At 58.7% G+C, this 18,392-nt stretch overlaps 1 protein-coding gene across 15 annotated transcripts in view; it reads right to left on the bottom strand.

Moving 5' to 3' along the window:
* Window positions 1-106: 106 nt before the first annotated feature.
* SEPTIN9 (septin 9) overlaps window positions 107-18,392 on the bottom strand; it is a 151,233-nt gene continuing 132,947 nt past the window's right edge. For all 15 annotated transcript variants that reach the window (XM_072939667.1, XM_072939666.1, XM_072939669.1 and 12 more), the window contains 9 exons: window positions 8,966-9,157; window positions 7,691-7,819; window positions 7,157-7,238; window positions 6,888-7,025; window positions 6,209-6,326; window positions 5,237-5,332; window positions 4,868-4,964; window positions 3,063-3,114; window positions 107-2,001 (listed from right to left, as the gene is read on the bottom strand). In XM_072939667.1, the coding sequence (XP_072795768.1) occupies window positions 1,866-2,001; window positions 3,063-3,114; window positions 4,868-4,964; window positions 5,237-5,332; window positions 6,209-6,326; window positions 6,888-7,025; window positions 7,157-7,238; window positions 7,691-7,819; window positions 8,966-9,157 (1,040 nt within the window). In that variant the 3' untranslated portion in view covers window positions 107-1,865. The remainder of the gene's footprint in view (window positions 2,002-3,062; window positions 3,115-4,867; window positions 4,965-5,236; window positions 5,333-6,208; window positions 6,327-6,887; window positions 7,026-7,156; window positions 7,239-7,690; window positions 7,820-8,965; window positions 9,158-18,392) is intronic.

Here is an 18,392-nt window from a genome sequence, read left to right as displayed (position 1 = left end):
AAGGAGGTTAAACAGTTCCCCAGCAGCCGCTTTCACGCCGTCTTTCCTCTCATCAAAGGAGCACTTTCGAGGTCAGAAAAAAGAAAAAAATCCCCACTCCAGAGCCTTCCAGGTCTGCATTTGGAACATTTATTTCAGGAAATACATTTTCAACACTTTGTCATTTATACAAAAAGAGACGAATTTCTCAGGAGGCACATAGCGAAGGGCCACTGTGGAACAGAGCCCAGTGAGACTAACAAGTTTTCAAAATCTGGCTACAGAGAAGGAAAGCAAAGGCGTCCCAGGACGGGAGCTGCCAGACCCCGGGGCGAGGGGCCTGGCAGAGCACCCCCGCCCGGGAGGCTTCCCCCCGTCCCGGACCCCGATGCTGGAGACAGACACATCCTTCAAAATCTTGGTTTTGGCAAAAATGGCAAGTCGGCAAGTAAACTGTTTCGCTAAGGGGCCCTTCCTCTCTCAGGTGGGGAGGGAGTAAACACGCAAAGCAATGGCATCCACGCACGCGCACACACCAGGTCTGTCTGCAGCCATCCCTCCTCTCTGCTCTCCTCCTGGGCTGGCGGGCACCTCCCCGGCCGGAGCCAGCCCCTCAGTCTCTCCAGGGGGCAGGAGGAAGCACCTGCAGTCTGCTGTGCCTGGCACAGATGGTCCCTGCTGTCCCGCACGGAGACAGGGGTGAGGGAGCAGGAGGCGGACTGGGCTGTGCGGACATGAAAGCCAGCTCTGCAGCCCACTGTGGGCCGTGCACACCTGACCCCTGACCTCTCCCCCTCTGGGGTCTTCATGCTGGGCTGAGGGGGTGGGCGAGGCAGGTGGGTAACAAAAAGTCAGGCCTGCCTGGCCCCCACCTCCCTGGGTGGCGGCATCAGCAAGGCCTGGGTCAGGAGGGCTGAGTGTACATCTGGAGGGGCTAACTGGGCATTCATTTAACCAGAGCGTCTTGGGCCAAATGGATGTCGAGACAGACACACACACACACACACTTTCCCAGTCACACGGGGTGGGGCAGGGCAGGCACCGAGGCCACAAGGGCCACTCTCAGCATCCCCAGCCACGGCTCACAGGGCCCCCGCTTCCTTCCTGCACCTGCCGTCACTTCCGCCCTCGGCTCCTCCGCCAGATTCGCTTGCTTGGACCCTCCCCAAATCGGGGGGGGGGGGTGCATCTGCTTCCTTCCTTTGGCTCCTCAGTCAAATCCCAGCAGGGGGAGGAGGGGAGGGCGGCGGGGACCCGGGACATGAGGGGCAGATGAAGACACACCTTCCTCTCTCCAACGTGCCCCAACTTCCCGTCCAGGGGGACAGCTGGGGAGAGTCTGCCGGCTCTCACGGACGGCTGAGATAAAGGCACTTTCTGCTCCGGGACAGGCTTGCGGGCGGGCAGCAGCCAACGGGCCCTGCGGCATCTAAGCAGTTGGCAAACTGGGTCTCGTGGAGGGAACTGCTCTCCCCTTGGGGGCCGGGTAGGGGGCTCTGAGTCACGGCCAGCGCTGGGTGGGGAGGCGGGGGCAGGAAGGGGCTCCAGGTCCACCAGGATGGTTCCACCCACCGCGGGCACCACCCCGAGATGGAGGCAGGGTCAGGACTGAGTCAGTGGTCCCCCCCGCCCCTCCTGGACCTCAGCAATGGCCAGAGAGCCGGCCTCCACTCCGAGGCGCTCCCAGCCCGGGTCCCTGTAGTCTGCGGGCTAATCACGAACATACTCAGAGGGCACTCGTCATCTTGTTACTTGGCAGGTGTAAAGGGGCAGAGATCGATGACACATGGAGAAAATTATATAAAATAAAATGGGGCAAGTGGGGCGGTGAGGGACGGAAAGACTCGGGGCAGGGTCCCGGGGGCAGGGTCCCGGCCAGGCGGCGCCTACACCTCCTGGGCTTCGGGCGCCTTGTCCTGGACGCCGTTGGCCACGGCGCCACTGCCCTCGTGCAGGCGCTTCACGCGGTAGGCCTCGAAGTGGATGCTGCTGGTGATGTCCTTGATGTTCTGCATGTGCGTCCTGGGGAGGCACGGGGAGTCATGAGGAGGGCCGGGCTGGGGGTGGGAGGCTGGCCCTGCTCGCTCCACCTGCCCCCCACCCCCAGGGGGTCCCCCAGTGGGGCACTTTGGCCCCACAAAGATGGACCAGGCCTGGGCAGAGGTGTGACTAGGGATCTCCATGGCAACCCCAGATGCTCTCAGGATCATGTGTTCTAACATGTCCCCTTCCTCTGTGTCAACCTAGCGGCCAGTCCGGGGACAGGGGCTGGGTGCAGACTCAAGAGCGGGTAGAGCCGAGGCCCCTGGCATGGCAGGGCTGGGCTGTCCTTGCTCTATTCTAGAAATGCCAGGCCGACGGCCAGGTGCGCTGGCAGGTAAGGGGCAGTGGCTTGCAGCAGGCAGGCGGCCTGGGGGAGGGTGCTGGGAACCCCTGCCAGCCCTGTGTCCAAGCCTCCCTTCCCCGCGGCCCGCCAGGGGAGGTTTGGAAGGGGGTGCCGAAGGGCCCATGGTGGGCGTCCTTCCTCAGCCAGCCTCTCAGCATAGTGGGGATGCTCTTGGAAGCCACACACCCCAGCGTGGAGGCCGTGCGAAACGGCCCAGCCCCTCCTGCTGACTTCGTCCCTAGCATCCATCCTGTAGGCTGAGAAGCTGGGAGCCCCCTCCTCCGTCCACCTGCCCTGCCCCCCACCCCGACACCCTCTCCAATGGGCTGAGGATGGGCCACTCCTTGCCTGGGCTCAAGAAAACTGAGGAGGCCAGAGGCCGCTGGGATGGGAGCCGGGGAACATCCCCCCTGCCCCCGACACACGCCCAGCACAGGAGACCTCCTGGGGCCCTGAGTCCCACGGGCTTGGGCTGCTGTGATGAGAACTCAACCCTCCTCAACGAGAAGTTAAAGGGATTTTCAATTCTTGCTTCATTTCCAAGGAAGTGTTTTAGAAAATGGTCCTCCGAGCCCTCCTGGGGAGGAAGACAGAGGGCAGGGCAGGCAGGCCGCTGCCCAGGACCTCCGTCCTCTCACCCCGATGGAGACCCCCCGCCAAGCCGTCGGCCCCCCACCAAGCCCCAGCTGTATCTCACCTGATGAGGAGGTCCCGCAGGTAAGCAAACTCACAGTGTGTGGTGTTCTCAACTGAGGAGGGGAGACAGGAGAGGCTTTAATGTCGTGCAGATCCTGCCCTTCCCCTGCCAATGCTGGGCAGGGAAAGGGGGGGGTCACTGCCCAAAGGGGAGCACGGAGCACCCCGGCTCCTGCCCTCCTGCCCAGGGGGTTCTGTTCTAGCAGGGAGGTGGCACAGTAGCCCAGCCAAGACAGCCCGTCATTCAGGGCGCAGGATCTGGGCCACAAGATGAGAGGGAGACAGGAAAACAGCCTCTCTTCGTTTCTCAACAATTTCCTTTACGGACTGTCTGCAGAGCCCGAGTTAGCCACCAGGGGGCAGCAGAGGCGTGTCAGCTGCCTGGCTACCCTCCCCCACCCCTCCCAGGTCCCCACTGAGCCCTTTCTTCACCCAAAGTTCTCCAACCCTCCAAAACACGCCTTCATAAAAAGGTTCCTCAAAAGCAAGATTTTGGGAAGACAGGAAACGGAGGAGGCGGGGCCAAGGCGGACGAGCCCAGGGGTGAAGCCTGATCCAGAACAGTCACCGGGGTGGGACAGAGAAGTAACAGGAGCCCCCCTACAATGAGCCGCCCTGGGTGCTTGGTGCCTGGCAGTTTTCACTGTATCGGTTTCTTAGAGGATCTGCCGCCCCAAAAGCACCAGTGGCCTTTGAGACATTCTCTCATTTTACTAAACTCTTGGCCACAGTAACCACTTCATGGATGGTGAAAACGGAGGCCCTGGGGGATTAAGGGGCATCCTCAAGGTCACAGGGACATGCCCAAGGTCACGACAACCTGGACGTGGGACGAGGTGGCAGCAGCTGGAGTTGACAGGGACTGCTGGATTTCCTGCCTCCTTCTCTATGCTGGGCCTTTCAACCAAGGGGCCCATTCCCCTCTGTTCCACAGAGGGAGGGAGGGACAGACAGGAGGATACAGAAACGGCCAGGTCTACCCGCCCAGGGGGTCGTGGCCACCTGCAGAGGGTTGGACGGTGTCCCCCAGACTAATCCAACTTCTAACCCTGGGTCCTTGCGAACGGGGCCTTGTTTGGAAAGTCTTTGAAGGTGGAATTAAGGTAAGATCTCAAGAGGGGACCATCCTGGGTTGGGGGAGGGCCCGAAGGCCCAGGACAAGTGCTCTAATAGGGAAAGGCACAGGCACGTGGAGTGAAGACAGAGCAGTGTGTCTACAAGCCAAGGGGCACCAAGGACACAGGCAGCCACCAGGAGGCAGCAGGGAACAGTCTCCCGCGGGACCCCCCAGAACTGGGAGAATAAATTGTTCTAAACCACCCAGTCCGTGCTGGTTTGTTACAGCAGTCTCGCGACCCTCAGATGCGGGGGTCCTGGGAACTTCTGTTGAGGGTATCCAGTTCTCAGCTGGACAGAGCTACAGCCCAGTCCTTTCCTAGGCTCAGAGAGGTGGGGTGACTTGTCCAGGGTCACACAGCATGGCTGTGAAACCCCAGCACCGGAACCTAGAACCCGGCAGTGCCCATCCTACTCTCTCCGCCACGGGATATTTCCCTGCCCACAGGAGATCGGAGTGGAGGCACAGCTCCGCTGGCTAATGGCTAAGGGTCCCGGACAAGCCACTTGGCCCCTCATTTCACCCCCATGGAGTGGGAACCCTGGGACTCCTCCCCGTGGCTGGGTGGGCAATGCACCGGAGGAGGTCCCGAGAGCGCCAGCTCAGGCCTCGGCGTGCGGCTCTCAGCCAGCAGGAGCGGCTATTTTCCTGGCCCGTCTGGGGGCCCCAGGCTCCAGCTCGGTGATTACCTTCGATGGTGCCCCATTTGGTTTTCCTTCCCAGGATCCTCTTCCCATTCACTTGGTACTCGTGGTCACTGCCCACCACGGCGAATGGGATCATCTCCTGGGGGAGGGGCAGGTGGCATGGGTCACGTGTTTGTGCAAAGGCCAGCCCACTCCCTGGGCCCCTGGGAGGAGTCAGGGGCCCCAGCCCTGAGGGCCACCTACGGACACTCTGGCTCTGACCCCTCCCAGCCCAGAGAGTACATTCTCATGGCTCAAGGCCATCTCACCCGTTTCCCCAGAACCCCCGGATAGGACAGGAAGATCTCCACCCACGTCCTTGAGCAGGGACCTAGGGGCCTCTGGGGATAGCATCTTGGCCGGTTCACTTACTCGGAATTTCTCGTTCACCATCCGGTCCTCCGAGTCCTCATCAAACTCCTTCTGGGGGTACACGTCGATGCCATTGGACAGCAGGTCCGCGGTGATCTGGGGGTCCGGAGGGGAGAGATGTGGGCACCATCCACACAGCAAGCTGCACCGGCCCACGAGGATGTGCCCATGCCAGGGCCTCCATAAAGTGAGTGGCCCCAGGCTTGGGGTTAAGGGTGGGCTCTTGCCCGGATACTCTGCAGTGTTTCTGTCTCCCGAACGGAGGAGGGGCAGCCGCAGACCTGCCTGCCGGGAGAGCCCTGCAGCTGCCCAAGGGCCCAGGCCACTGTCCCGGGAATCTCCCTGTCCTCCCCTTCCAGCACATCACACCCCCAGGAAAATAGCTCAAGCTTGCCGAGTCCTCCCCGTCCTGAGCTCTGTCTGAAAACCCTCTCCCTGCAGCTCCCGACCTGCACGGGTGCACCTGCTTATGCTAAGCTGTCCCTGCCCCTTGCATTACCCGACACGGATGGCGTTCAGTTGACAGCGTCCTAGTGGGCAGCTGTCATTTTTGCCCTGAACACAGACTCACACCCATGTGCAATTTTTGGCGCTCTCTCATTCCTCTTCCCTCCAGACACTCCCATTGCCAGGGGACCACCCTCCCCTAAGCAAGCTGGGAAACTCCCTGGAGTGGGTTTGTGGGCAGAGGCCCGCGTGGGGAGGGCAGAGCTTTAGAGATAGACTGAGGGCCCTCCTCACTCATGCCCACCGAGGCAGAGGTCCTATGGGGGCCGGGGTTCCCCTCCTACTCAGACAGCAGCCCAAAGTGGGACAGCAGTGGAGAAGGAAGTGGCCAGCTGTCCCCTGGTGAAGACCATCCCTTCTGAACCGTCTCTCCCATCTAATAAAAACCTGGCATGTTGTGTCTGACTAGCCCCACCAGACTTGTTCCCACTGTGGGGCTGGGGGCCGGGCGAGGTGGAGCCTCACCCGCTGTTTGAAGTAGACCCTCTCCTCCAGGGTCAGCGTGTCGGCCTTGGCAATGACCGGGACGATGTTGACCACTTTGCTCAGGCGCTTCATGAACTCGATGTCCAAGGGCCTGAGGCTGGAGCAGAAGGACACGGATGAGAGTGTGGCCGCAGGGACGCGGGAATGGGGACAGGAACGAGGGAGGGTGGCCCACTCCAGTCTGGATGGAGCTGAGGGAGGCCCTCGGGGGGCCTGCGGGGGCTCCCAGCTGGGTCCACACTGACAAGGTCAAGGCTGTGGGCTGGTGCCGGCCACGCCACGAGCCAGGGACAGAGAAAGGAAAAGGGCTCCTGGGACACACAGAGCCTGGGCGGGAGGGCGCAGGGGACGAGGCCAGCCCCAAGCACTCCCGTCCATGAGCTCCCCGAGTCCCCAGCGGGTCCACCCGAGAAGGGCTGTCGCCGGCTGCCGGCTCAGATGGCCGTCGCACTGTGGGCCTCGAGGTGGGGGGAGAGGAAGGAGAAACGCACACCTGCACCCTCGGGCTCACTCGGCCGAGCCTCCTGCGTGGGGCTGGGGGCTGCTCCCCGGGGCGTCCCCGGCCCCTTGCCGCTGCTCGGGGACGGCTGCGCGGCGCAGAGGCGGGGGGGGGGGGGGGGGCGGGGCACACGTGCGGCCGCGCGGTGCAGGGACGTACGAGTGGCCGGTGGCGGGGATGAAGTACAGGCAGCAGTGCACGCGCGTGTCCGGGATGCGCTTCTTGCGGTTGATGTTGACCTCCTCCTGCAGGTACTTCTCGTACTGGTCGTTGATGAACTTCATGATGGGCTGCCAGCTGCGGAGCGGGCCTGGGTCAGCCGGCACGCGGGGCCCCCGCGGCCTGTCCTCGCCCGCGGGCCCCCGACCCCCGAGTCCCAGCCCGACGCACGTGTCCTCCGCCCGGAGGCGGGGCCCCGAGCCCCTCACCAGTTCTCGTTGTTGATGTGGTCCCCGAACCCCGGCGTGTCGATGACCGTCAGCTTCATGCGGACGCCCTTCTCCTCAATATCTGCACAGAATCACAGCCCCCGCCGAGCTCAGCGGGGGACTCAGGGCCCTCACACACACCCGGGCCAGGCTGCCGGCCCCACCCGGCCCCAGAGAGGCCCCGCTGGGGCACCGGGGTGGCCAGCAATGATGTCAGGGAGATGACAGCCTGCAGCAGTGAAGTCAGGTAGGCCTCACGACACTTGTCCTGGGTGCCCCCTGCCCATGATTTTTGGCGGAAAAGTCAGCTGTCTCCAGGGAGCTCAGTCTGACCAGGGCCTACAGGGGTCCTGGCGAGCATCCCTGAACCCTCACCCCGAGTCTCAACATGCCCAAAGGTCTCCCACAAGTCCCCCAGCTCAGGGGACCTGGGTTGCCTGACTTGGTGCCCAGCCCCCCCCCGCCCCCGCCCCCACCCCGCCCAGCACTCACTGTGTGTGATGGACCCCCCCCCCGCCCCCACCCGGCGCTCACCGTGTGTGATGGACTTGATCTCAATAGTCTTAGGGATGCGCTCCTCCGAGGTGGGCTGCACCGACTTCCGGCTGATCTTAGATTTGAAGAGGGTATTGATCAAGGTGGACTTTCCCAAGCCGCTCTGCCCTGGGGAGAGAACGGGGTCGGTCAGCCGGGCCTTCCAGAGAGGGCAGTTCACGGGCCCGCAATGCAGCGATGCCTCCGAGGGGCTCGGGGTCGGGGTCGGGGGGAGGCCGGGAGGCCGGGTGGTGGCCGAGCTCTCGTGGTGTGTTGTGGTAGAGGACACGGATCCCTCGTCTGCTGGCCACAGAGGTTGTGAAACTGCTCCAGACAGGGTCCTGGGGTGCCGGGGAGGGGTCAAGATGCAGAACAATGTGAGGGAGGCAGAATGGGGGGCTGGACCCCTGTGCAGATCTGCTCTTGGCTGGCAGACACACTGAGATCCATGTGAGGTTTGAAGGGAAAGCCCTACAGAGACCCCCACCCTGGGACCATCCAGAGGCCGAACCTGCTCTCCCACTGGCCCCTCCTGGCCCCTTGGGGTCAGATTACCCCATCTTACGGATGAGGAAACTGAGGCTGACAGAAGTCCCAGGGAAGTCACACAGCTTAGTGGGGGCAACGTGGGGATCCCACCCTGGTCTGTGGAGCCCCAAACAGGCGCCCTTCCATCCCAGCCGCATCTGCGGTGGGGACACTGCTGTGGGAGGGAGGGAGGGGGCACAGAACCGACTGACCCCATCGTGCCCTCTCTGAACCTCATTTCTGTCGGTAAAATGGGGTGCCCCCTTCACGAGGTTCCTGCGAGGACTGAACAGGACCTGAGGATCTCTGAGAACAAGGGCTGCCCACTGTGCCCCCAGACGGCCCCCACCCCTGGGCTAACCTTCCCCCCACCGGCCTCCAAGGACCTCCAGCCGGGCCTGCTGAGTTGGGGGGTCAGCACCCCAGCGCTCGAGCCGTAGCGAGGGGGACGCTTCAGCAGAAGCTAAAGCAGAAGGTGGAGGCCTCTGGGCAGAGCACCCCTGCCCGGCCCGGGGCTGAGCCTCCCCAAGCTGTCTCAGGGGATCTTAATGTGACGGGCAGAGGCCCCTGGGAGGAGCTGATGGAGGGCAGGACCCCCCGGCGGGCACACATGTGCACACACAACGCCACTCGCAATCTGTCCTGCGGGCCAGGTCTGTCCCCTTCACTTTTTAAGAGAAATCTGGGCCCGGAGCGTGTGTGGCCGGCCCTGCACGGCTCCCTGCGTGGTGGGGGCGGGGGACTCACCGACCACCATGATGTTGAACTCGAAGCCCTGCTTCATGGCCTTCCTGCGCATCTGCTCCAGGATGGAGTCGATCCCCACATAGCCGAAGTCCACCGGGGCCTTCTCGGTCCGCGGCGCGGGCGCCTGCTTGAGCCCCACATCTCTGGGGGTGTCAGCCATGTCGCCAATGCTGCCGGGAGCTGCCTCGGTGGCTGCAGACAGGGGAGCAGGTGCATCAGAGGGTGCCGGGCGTCTGCTAAGCCCCCACGTCTTCAGGTAGGGAAACTGCGGCTCGGTTGCCCAAGACATCCCAGCCCCGTGTCCCGGGCTGTCCTGCTGGGACAGAGCCTCACTCCAGACTCAGATCACCACCCCTGCCACCACCAGGCCCTTGGGGTCAAATAGCCAGTGTTGTCCCCACAAGCCAGGACAGAGGAGGACAGCCTTCTGAAGGAAGGACAGAAGGAGCCCACGTCCCAGGGCTCAGTCCCAGGGACCTGCCCATAGCCCTGGGGCGGCAGGAGGGCTGGGGGGTGGGGGCGTTCCACGCTCCTCTGGGCCCAGCTTTTCCTGAGAGATGGCAGGAAGGAGCGGGCCCCTGGGCAGCACTGCCTCTGCCTCCCACGATGGACCAGATCCAGGGGGCCGTCTTCTCTCTGGGGACCCAGCACCTGCGGGCCCCACGCCCACAGGCCGGGAGGAGGTTTTGCTCTCAGGTCTGCGGAGGGGCAGATGGGGTTGAGCTGCTCAAAATAACTCAAGCTTTCTGTCTGCTTGGAACCTTCCTCCTTTCCTCCCCTGCTGCCCTCAAGAGTCCACATGCCCCCGTCGGATGCCTGGGGGGTGGGGGACACCCAGAAGGCGGACAGCGGGGACCTGAGGTGCACCAGCCCAGCAGGGCCGGTCAGGGCGCTCAGGACGGTGCGGGTTCCCCACAAGGGTCCGGCTGGAGCACATCGGCCATGTCCCAGGGAGCCCCAGACGCGACACCCGCCCAGATCGCGCTTCCCTCCGCTGGCCTCCCAGCTCCCCTTTCCTGCCCCTGCGGGTCCAGGCTCTTCCCACCCCCTCCATCCACTAAGAAGGATTTCGATTTCGGCTCCATCCTACCTCCCAGGGAGGATCACAGTCTCTCCTCCTGGGGCGTCCTGAGCTCAAGGGAAGGGACCACACAGCACGTCCTGACGCCTCCCCGCTCCCCGGCCCCTCAGCCCCTCCTGCCAGCCCCTCACGCCAGCCCTCGGGGAGGGGCTGGTGGTTCCCTGGGCGCCGTGCTCCGCACGAGGGCCCAGGAGGCCAGGGTGGGCAAGTAGCCTGCCCAACCCCTCCTGCCCCTGCCCCAGGAAGCAGCAGGGCACAGGTCGCCGGGCCAGAAGGTCACCGCAGGGCTGTCAGATCAGCTGTGGTCCTGGGGAAGTAACAGGACTCTACCTGGGCCCCAGGTGACACCTCTGCAGCCACGTCTGTCTTCAGGGAAGCTGGGATCAGGACCAGCATCCTCCCCTCCCACACCCAGGCTCAGGCCAGGACCAGAGCACAGATGGCAGGGACCATGAGCTCACATATCCCAGAAACTTGGGGGCGGCGGTTTATCCTCAAGTCGGCCACTAACTTCCCCATCTCCTCAGCCTTCACAAAGCACAGCCATTCCCACTTGAGAGAGTGAGGCATCGAGCAAAGAAGATAATGCATATGAAAACGCCAGGGGTTGCCAGGGGTCCCCACATCTCTCCTAAGAAAAACAGGCTGATACTTGGGGCCTCGGGTCCACCGTACCTCCCCACCCCCACCCCAGGCTGGGAAGAGACAAAGGGCCCAGGAGGCAGGGACCCCCAGTCAACCAACGTATGGGGGCTCCTCCCCATCCCTTTTCAGAAACACTCTCCCCGAGGCTCCAGCATCTTTAAATAAACAAAGACCAGAGCTGCATCTGGCCTTAACGTGTGGCTTCAAGGCTGCTTCCTGGAGACAGACAAGGGGCCTTGTCTTTCGGGGCAAGCAGTTCAGCCCTGCCCCACGTGACCGAAAATTGCTTCCATCTGTCTGCGGGTCTGGGAGCCGTTCTGCCCAGGGCTGGGCCAGCCCCCGCCCCACCCCCACATCTCCCTCCACCCCTCCCCCGCTCCTGGAGCAGCCTGGGGTGGGGGTGGGGGTGGGGGGCCGCCCGCTGAACCCCCTCATTTCCCTCCACGGGCCCTGGGAGCAGTGGGTCGAGGGAGGCCCCGGCCGGCCCCTCCACAGGCACCAACATCCACCGCAGAAACTGGAACCAAAGCAAACATCCTGCCCACCAGGGCCCCGCTTGAGAAATAATCATAAAAACCTGACAAGCGCCTTCCCTCCTGCTGAGGGAAGAGCCTGGCTTTCTGCACGGGTGAGGGTCCATTCCTGCAAGGACCCCCTCTGGGGGGCCCCCCGGGTCAGCAGCCTCAACTCCGCCCACCCGGATGGCCTGCAGGCAAACTGGCCCGAAGACACTTTCTGTGAACCCCTGCAGGACCCCCGGGGGCCCCGGACAGCTGGAAGGGACGGTGGAGACCAGCAACTCCAGCACTGTTCAGTACAGCAGCCACGTGTGACTTAAAAAAATGTGGGCCAGTATTAATTCTAATATTACACATTACATAACACAGAATGTACCATCTTAATCCACTTTTAAGCATGCAGTTCAGTTGCATCAAGTACATTCACGCTTTTGTGCAATCAGTCTCCACAGCTCATCTCGCAAACCCGCAACTGTCCCCAGCAAGCACTAGCTCCCCTCTCCCCCATTCCACTTTCTGTCTCTACGAATTTAACTACCCTGGGCACCCAGTATGGATGGGATCATCAGTAGTTGTCCTTTTGTGACTGGCTTGCTTCACTGAGCATCATGCCGTCAAGGTTCAGCCATGTAGCGTGTGTCAGCGGTCCCTTCTTTTTCGAGGCTGAGTAATATTCCAGAACGTGGCGGGACCATATTTTGCTTATCCATTCACCCGTCGATGGACACTTGGGTTGCTTCCGTGTTTTAACTCTTGTGAACAGTGCTGCTGTGAGTATGGGTGTACAAATACCTCCTTCAGACCCTGCCTTCATCTCCTTTGGGTACAAACCCAGAAGTGGGACTGCTGGCTCGAGCGGTAGTGGTATTTTTAATTTTCGAGGAACCATCAGCTGTTTTCCCATGTGACTTTTGAGCACTTGAAATGTAGTTAGTCCCACTAAGGAACTGAATTTTTTCCTTTATTGAATTTCAGTTTAAAGAGCTACACATGGCAAATGTCAATGAGACTGGACAGCAGAGAATCCTGGTCCAGCTGACTTGTTTTACAAACGGGGAGACTGATTTGTTTCAGAAATGCACTGGAAGCGGTCTGGCCAACAAGAGACCGTCACCGAATGTAATCAACCCTGTGAGTTCACATGGACATCTGTGATACTTGATTAATATCCGTGTGCCCCTCCCCAGAGACCGTGAGCTCCAGTGAGGATGGCAAGGACATGTATGGATCCCACTGGGCCCCCAGAGCCCACCAGGGACACTCAACGAATAGTAGTGAAGGCGTGGGGTCTTGGGGGGCTCCCCTTGGACAGGGGGTCCAATCCATCTTCCCTAGTGACCTTTGCCTGCGGCTGGGGCCTCCCTCTCTTTCCCATCTGTCACCTCCATCCCCAAAAAAGAACACAATCCAATGCTATTAATAGGAAAGGGACGTTCTTAACAGAAAAATTAAGAGGTTTCACATTTACATCCAAGATGACTCTCACTACCTCCTTGTCAGGCGAACAGAGCAAGAGGGAGCCCCACTCTTTAGAAGCGAAAAACGTGGCTCAGAGAAGTTAAGTAACTTATCCAAGGTCACACAGCAGCCCCTGCTGCTACTTTTCACTGCTCCTATTTGTGAATCCCTTGGGAAAAGGGGATACAAGGACGGGGTGCCATACCCCCTCCTTCCCAGAGTCACACCCTGAGGAGGGAGTGCTAGGTCTGCTGTGGGGGTGTGACCCCTGGGGCAGCCTCACCCCTCCTCTACCTGGTCAGCCACTCTCTCCTCAGGCTCCCAGGCCCAGGTGACATTGCTGCCCAGCACCCCACCACCCTCCTCTGGGGAAGGATAGCCCAGGTGACCACACAGGCTGGGGGTGATCTCACACACTGGTTTCTGCCTTCCTTCCAGCCTAATCATTTTCTTTACTGGGGACACGACACACAATCTTGACCATTCTGATCATGTTACGTGATCGATTCGGTGTCATTAAGAACAGTCACAACGGTATGGAACCATCACCACTGTCCGTCTCCAGATGTTCTCATCGTCCTAAACAGGAGCTCCGTGCGCGTTAAGCACGAATCCCCCCCACCCCGCCCCCAAAGCCTCTGCTCTGCCCGCCGCCTCTGCGAGCGTGCTGACCCCAGGGGCCTCACGCACGTGGGGTCCTGTGTCCGGCTTCTTTCACTGAGCAGCACGTCCTCCAGGTCCATCCTTGTCGCAGCCTGTGTAACAACTTTAGTCCTTTTTATGTCTGAAACATATTTCCTTGTTTATCCATCTATCAATGGACACTTAAGTGGTTTCCACCTTTTGACTATTATGAATAATGCTACTCTGAACACGGGTGTAAACTTGTCTGTCTGAGTTCCTGCTTTCAATTTTTCTGGGTATCCAGCCTAATTAGTAATAGAACCCAGCTGATTCTCGGAAAGGCTGGACAACAGGTGACACGGCCATCCTGTCAAAGCTCACGTGCAGCTCCCCGCTGCGCGCTTCACGGGTGGGGACCCCCTGGTGGGTTCTGGTCCTGGATCCTCCGTCCTGCCCTGCACTCCCCACCCCTACCCTGAAAGCTCCTCGAACGGGAGGCCGCAGCTTGCTCAGCGCTACCCTCAACTCTCCGCACAAAGTAGCCGCTCAAGAAATATCTCAAAAGGTCCACCAACAGAGGAAAGCAGTGAAGCCCTGACACCCACACTACAACACAGACGAACCCTGAAAACATCACACTCAACAAAATAAGCCAGATGTGAAAGGCCATGTATGGCATGAGCCATTTAAATGAAACGTCCAGAATTGGCAGTCCACAGAGACGGCACATCGGTGGCTGCCAGGGGCTGGGCCGTCACGCGTACGGGGTTTCCTTTTGGGTAAAAACGTTCCGGAACTGGATAAAGATGACGGCTGCAGAATGTTGTGAATAAGCGTCACCGACACACACTCAAAATGGACGACTGGCGCAGCACGGGAATTCTGTCTCAATCAGCTCTTATGTCAAGAAAGAAAGGAAGACCCTGCTGGTAGGGATGGACTGAAAGGAGCCCACTGTGCCACAAGTGGCCGCCAGCCGGCCTTACAGCGCGAGGACAGCCGGGGCCCAGGTGCCCGCACGCAGGCCTGGGGTCTCTGTGCCCGCCCCGTGCCGTCAGGCCACGCCAGCAGTCCCGGCGTCCGGGACGTCTGGGACTGGCAGGCCAGCCAGAGGAACCCGTGGCAGGCCCCCTCGGCGAGCCCCACTTGGAGCCCGGGCCGTCTCCTGGTGGGGGAGCCCTGGTCCCCACAGCCTGGGGTGGCGGCCCCATCTGCCCCCGCTTCCCTACAGGCGCACGCTGGCCTCGCGGGGGGCTCGCACTTCCCTGCAGCCCCAGCGCAGCCAAGGCGGGGGCTTGGCACAGCAGGCTTGCAACCCAGGGGCCACCCTTCTCTGCCCGCCCCCTCCCTGTTTGTCCTGCTGCCTGCCCTGCGGCCCAGAAATGTCCTCACGAGTTCCATCATCCCCGAGCATCAGCCTGGTCTGCCAGATGCAGAGGCGGCTCTGTGGGGCAACGGCCCCGGGTTCCTGCCTGACGCTGCTGCCAGCCAGAGGGAGCGGCCACATGGCACCCGGGGCACAGCCAGGGACACATCCCAGGACAAAGCTCTGAGGGTAAAGCCAACGCAATGCCCCTGTTCTCACCCTGATCCCCCCCAGACCCGGCTTATAAAGCCTGGGGACACGGATGCCACCACATCTCCCACCAGTGCCCTCCCCCTCGGTGAAGCCTTCCTTCTTCCCCGTCCCAGCCTCACCCAGGTGGTCGTCACAGTCAGACAGTCTCCTCACTTCAACCAGAAACTGCACACACAGCAGGGGGGCCCCCAAACCCAGGGCCCAAGGGGAAGGCTGCACGGCAGGCCAAGGGGACATCCACCCACCCAGACCCCCAACACCCAAGCGCCTGGGCCCATGGCCAGGACACAGACAGTGAATGCTTCTGGTCCCCTGCAAAGGGGCTTCTTAAAGGCGGGCAAGTCCCCGGCGCAGGTAATGCTGAGGGGACAGAGTGACCAGAGCTGCCTCTTCCTTCCCTCCTGCCTCCAAGGGGGCTGCCCGGGCCTGCAGGGCCCAGCCTGGTGGCCAGACCCTCCGGCCTCACCGCTCTCTCGCTGGGCCTGCGCTCTGCTTGCGATCAGCCCCCACAGTGATAACCCATCAGCGACGTGCCCAACACGTGGTTCTCCTTGACCACGTCGTCCCCCCACCACGTAAGAGTCACGAAGCCAGCTACCTCGGCCATCAAGCTCACTCCTGTGCCGCCACGTTTGGCGTGCTTGGCGCGTGGCAAGTCCATGGCTAAATGTGTGCCGTATGAACAAATGAACCAATGAAAAACACAAATCACGACAGCCAGTGTTTGCCGGGACTCACTCTGCACCAGGCGCTACTGCAAGCGCCTTCCGTGCACCAACTCAGGGAACATCACAACCGCCATATACGGCAGGTACTGTCAGCATCCCCATTTCACAGATGAGGAAACTGAGGCCCACGGTGCTTTTGTCACTTACTGTGGTCACAGAGCTCGTGAATGGCAGGCAGGCAGACTTCGCAAGCCAGGTCCTTCAGGACCAAAGAAAAGGGGAAAGAAGTGTAGGTTTCCTACAGCAAAGACCCAGAAAGTGCCAGATGCTGGGGCTCCAGCCCCTCCCTGGGAACTGCCAGGAGGCAATGCCACCCAGCCAGCTGGAAAGGCCAGCTGACTGCATTAGCATCTTAATCTCCATCAAGTCCTGAGAAAAGGAGACTATAGGCCAAGCTGGGCCACAAGTTGAGGGGCCCAGATTCCAGGGCTCTCTCAGGATTGTTTACAGGTCCCCCAGGATACTGGTACTGAGGAAGGCAAACCCTGGCACCCCAGAGGCCCTGTACACCTGGTGGCCCAGTCAAAGCTTCTAGACGCATCGACGCCAAGCAGATATCAAAATGCCCATCCTCACTCTAAACCACCCCCCCATGAGGCCCCAGGAAGGATCGACAGAATCCACAGGGGCCTCAAAGATGACTCCCCACGCTGGTAGAAGAGGTCCAGCACAGGGAGGTGCTGCTGTTGACCAGCTCAGGAAAGGCGGGCCAAGGACAGAACAGGACAGCAGTGGGCCTGGACGCCAGACGCGTACAGAGGCAGGCAGACCTCAGAGAAGAAACTGCTCTGGAAAAAGATGTTAAAGAAATGGCTCTAAGAACGATCTTGAGAAAGAAGAACAGAGCTGGAGGTATCACTTCAGACTATACTACAAAGCTACAGTGATCAAAATGGTATGGTACTGAAACAAAAACAGACACATGGATCAATGCAACAGAGGAGAGAGAGCTCAGAAATAAACCTATAGGTTTATGGTCAATTAAGCTAAGACAGAGGGGAGAAGAATATATAATGGAGTAAAGACAGTCTCTTACATAAATGATGCTGGGAAAACTGGACAGCTACATGTAAAAGAATGAAATTAGAACATTCTCTCACATCATATGCAAAAATAAACACAAAATGGATTAAAGGCCTAAATGTAAGACCGGAAACCATAAAACTCCTAGAGGAAAACATAGGCAGACACTGTTTGACATAAATGGTAGCAGTATTTTTTGGATCCATCTCCTAAAGCAAGGGAAATAAAAGCAAAAATAAACAAATGAGACCTAATTAAACCTAAAAGCTTTTGCACCAAAGGACCAAGGAAACCACTGGCAAAACAAAAATATCATCTCCTGAATAGGAGAAAATATTTGCAAATAATATGACAGATAAGGAACTAATGTCTAACAGATATAAACAGCTCATACAACTCAACATTAAAAAAAAAAAACTTGATTGAAAAATGTGCAGAAGACCCAAACAGACTTTTTCCAAAGAGGAAATGCAGATGGCCAACAGGCACATGAAAAGATGCTCAGCATCGCCAACCATCAAAGAAAACAAATCAAAACCACCGTGAGACATCACCTCGCACTTGTCAGAATGGTCATCATCAAAAAGAATACAGATAACCAGCGTTGGCGAGGATGTGGAGAGAAGGGAACCCTTGTGCCCTGTTGGTGAGAATGTAAATTGGCGCAGCCGCTGTGGAAAACAGTATGGAGGTTTCTCAAAAAGCTACACGTAGAACTAATATGACCCAGCAATTCCACTCCTGGGTATATATCCAAAAAAAATAAGAACACTAATTCAAAAAGATACGTGCACCCCAATGCTCAGAGCAGCATTAGTTATAACCACCAAGATACAGAAACAACCTAAGTGTCCACCAACAGGTGAGTGAATAAAGAAGATGTGATTACTCACACATGCGCGCGTGCACGCACATACACGCACAGTGGAATGTTACTCAACCATAAAAAGAATGAAATTTTGCCATTCGCAGCAACACGGATGGATTTGGAGGGTATTATGCTAAGTGAAGTAAGTCAGACAGAGAAAGACAAAGACTGTACTATATCACTCATGTGTGGAATATGAAGAACACAACAAAGTAGTGAATGCAACAAAAAGAAGTAGACTCACAGATCTAGATAACAAACTAGTGGTTACCAGTGGGGAGAGGGGCACTGTAGAAGTAGGGGATTAAGAGGTACAAACTATGACGTATAAAGTAAGCTACAAGACGGCGGGGAGGGTGTAGCTCAGTGGGAGAGTTTGTGCTTAGCATGCACGAGGCCCTGGGTTCCATCCCCAGTACCTCCATTAAAAACAAACGAATAAATATATAAACCTAATTATCCCCTCCCAAAAAATACAATAAAAGAAGTACAAGGATATATTGTACAACACAGGGAATACAGCCAATGTTTTGTAATAACTATAAATGGAGTATAACCTTTAACAATTGTGAATCACTATATATTATACACCTGTAACTTATATAACATTGTACATCAACTATATTTCAATTTTTTAAAATGGCTACAAACAATAACAGTAGAAAAAGATCCTGGGGTCCTAGTGGACCAGGACTATAACGATTTATTCAACAAATATTTATTGAGCGCCTACTACATAGTAATAAACAAACAGAAGACACTATAGGCTTGAGATCAGTCTGAATGAAAACAGTGGTGGCACACAAGAACATGAAGTTCATTTATTCAAATATTTATTAGCCAGAACTTCCAGGAAGATTCACAGTCACCCCTTATAGGCAAGGAACCCAGTGAGGAAGTTTA

Source organism: Vicugna pacos, chromosome 16 (genome assembly GCF_048564905.1).
Source record: "Vicugna pacos chromosome 16, VicPac4, whole genome shotgun sequence".
Classification (NCBI taxonomy): Eukaryota; Metazoa; Chordata; class Mammalia; order Artiodactyla; family Camelidae; genus Vicugna; species Vicugna pacos.
The sequence above is the reverse complement of the archived record's forward strand: the minus strand, read 5'-3'. Positions and strand labels throughout refer to the sequence as shown.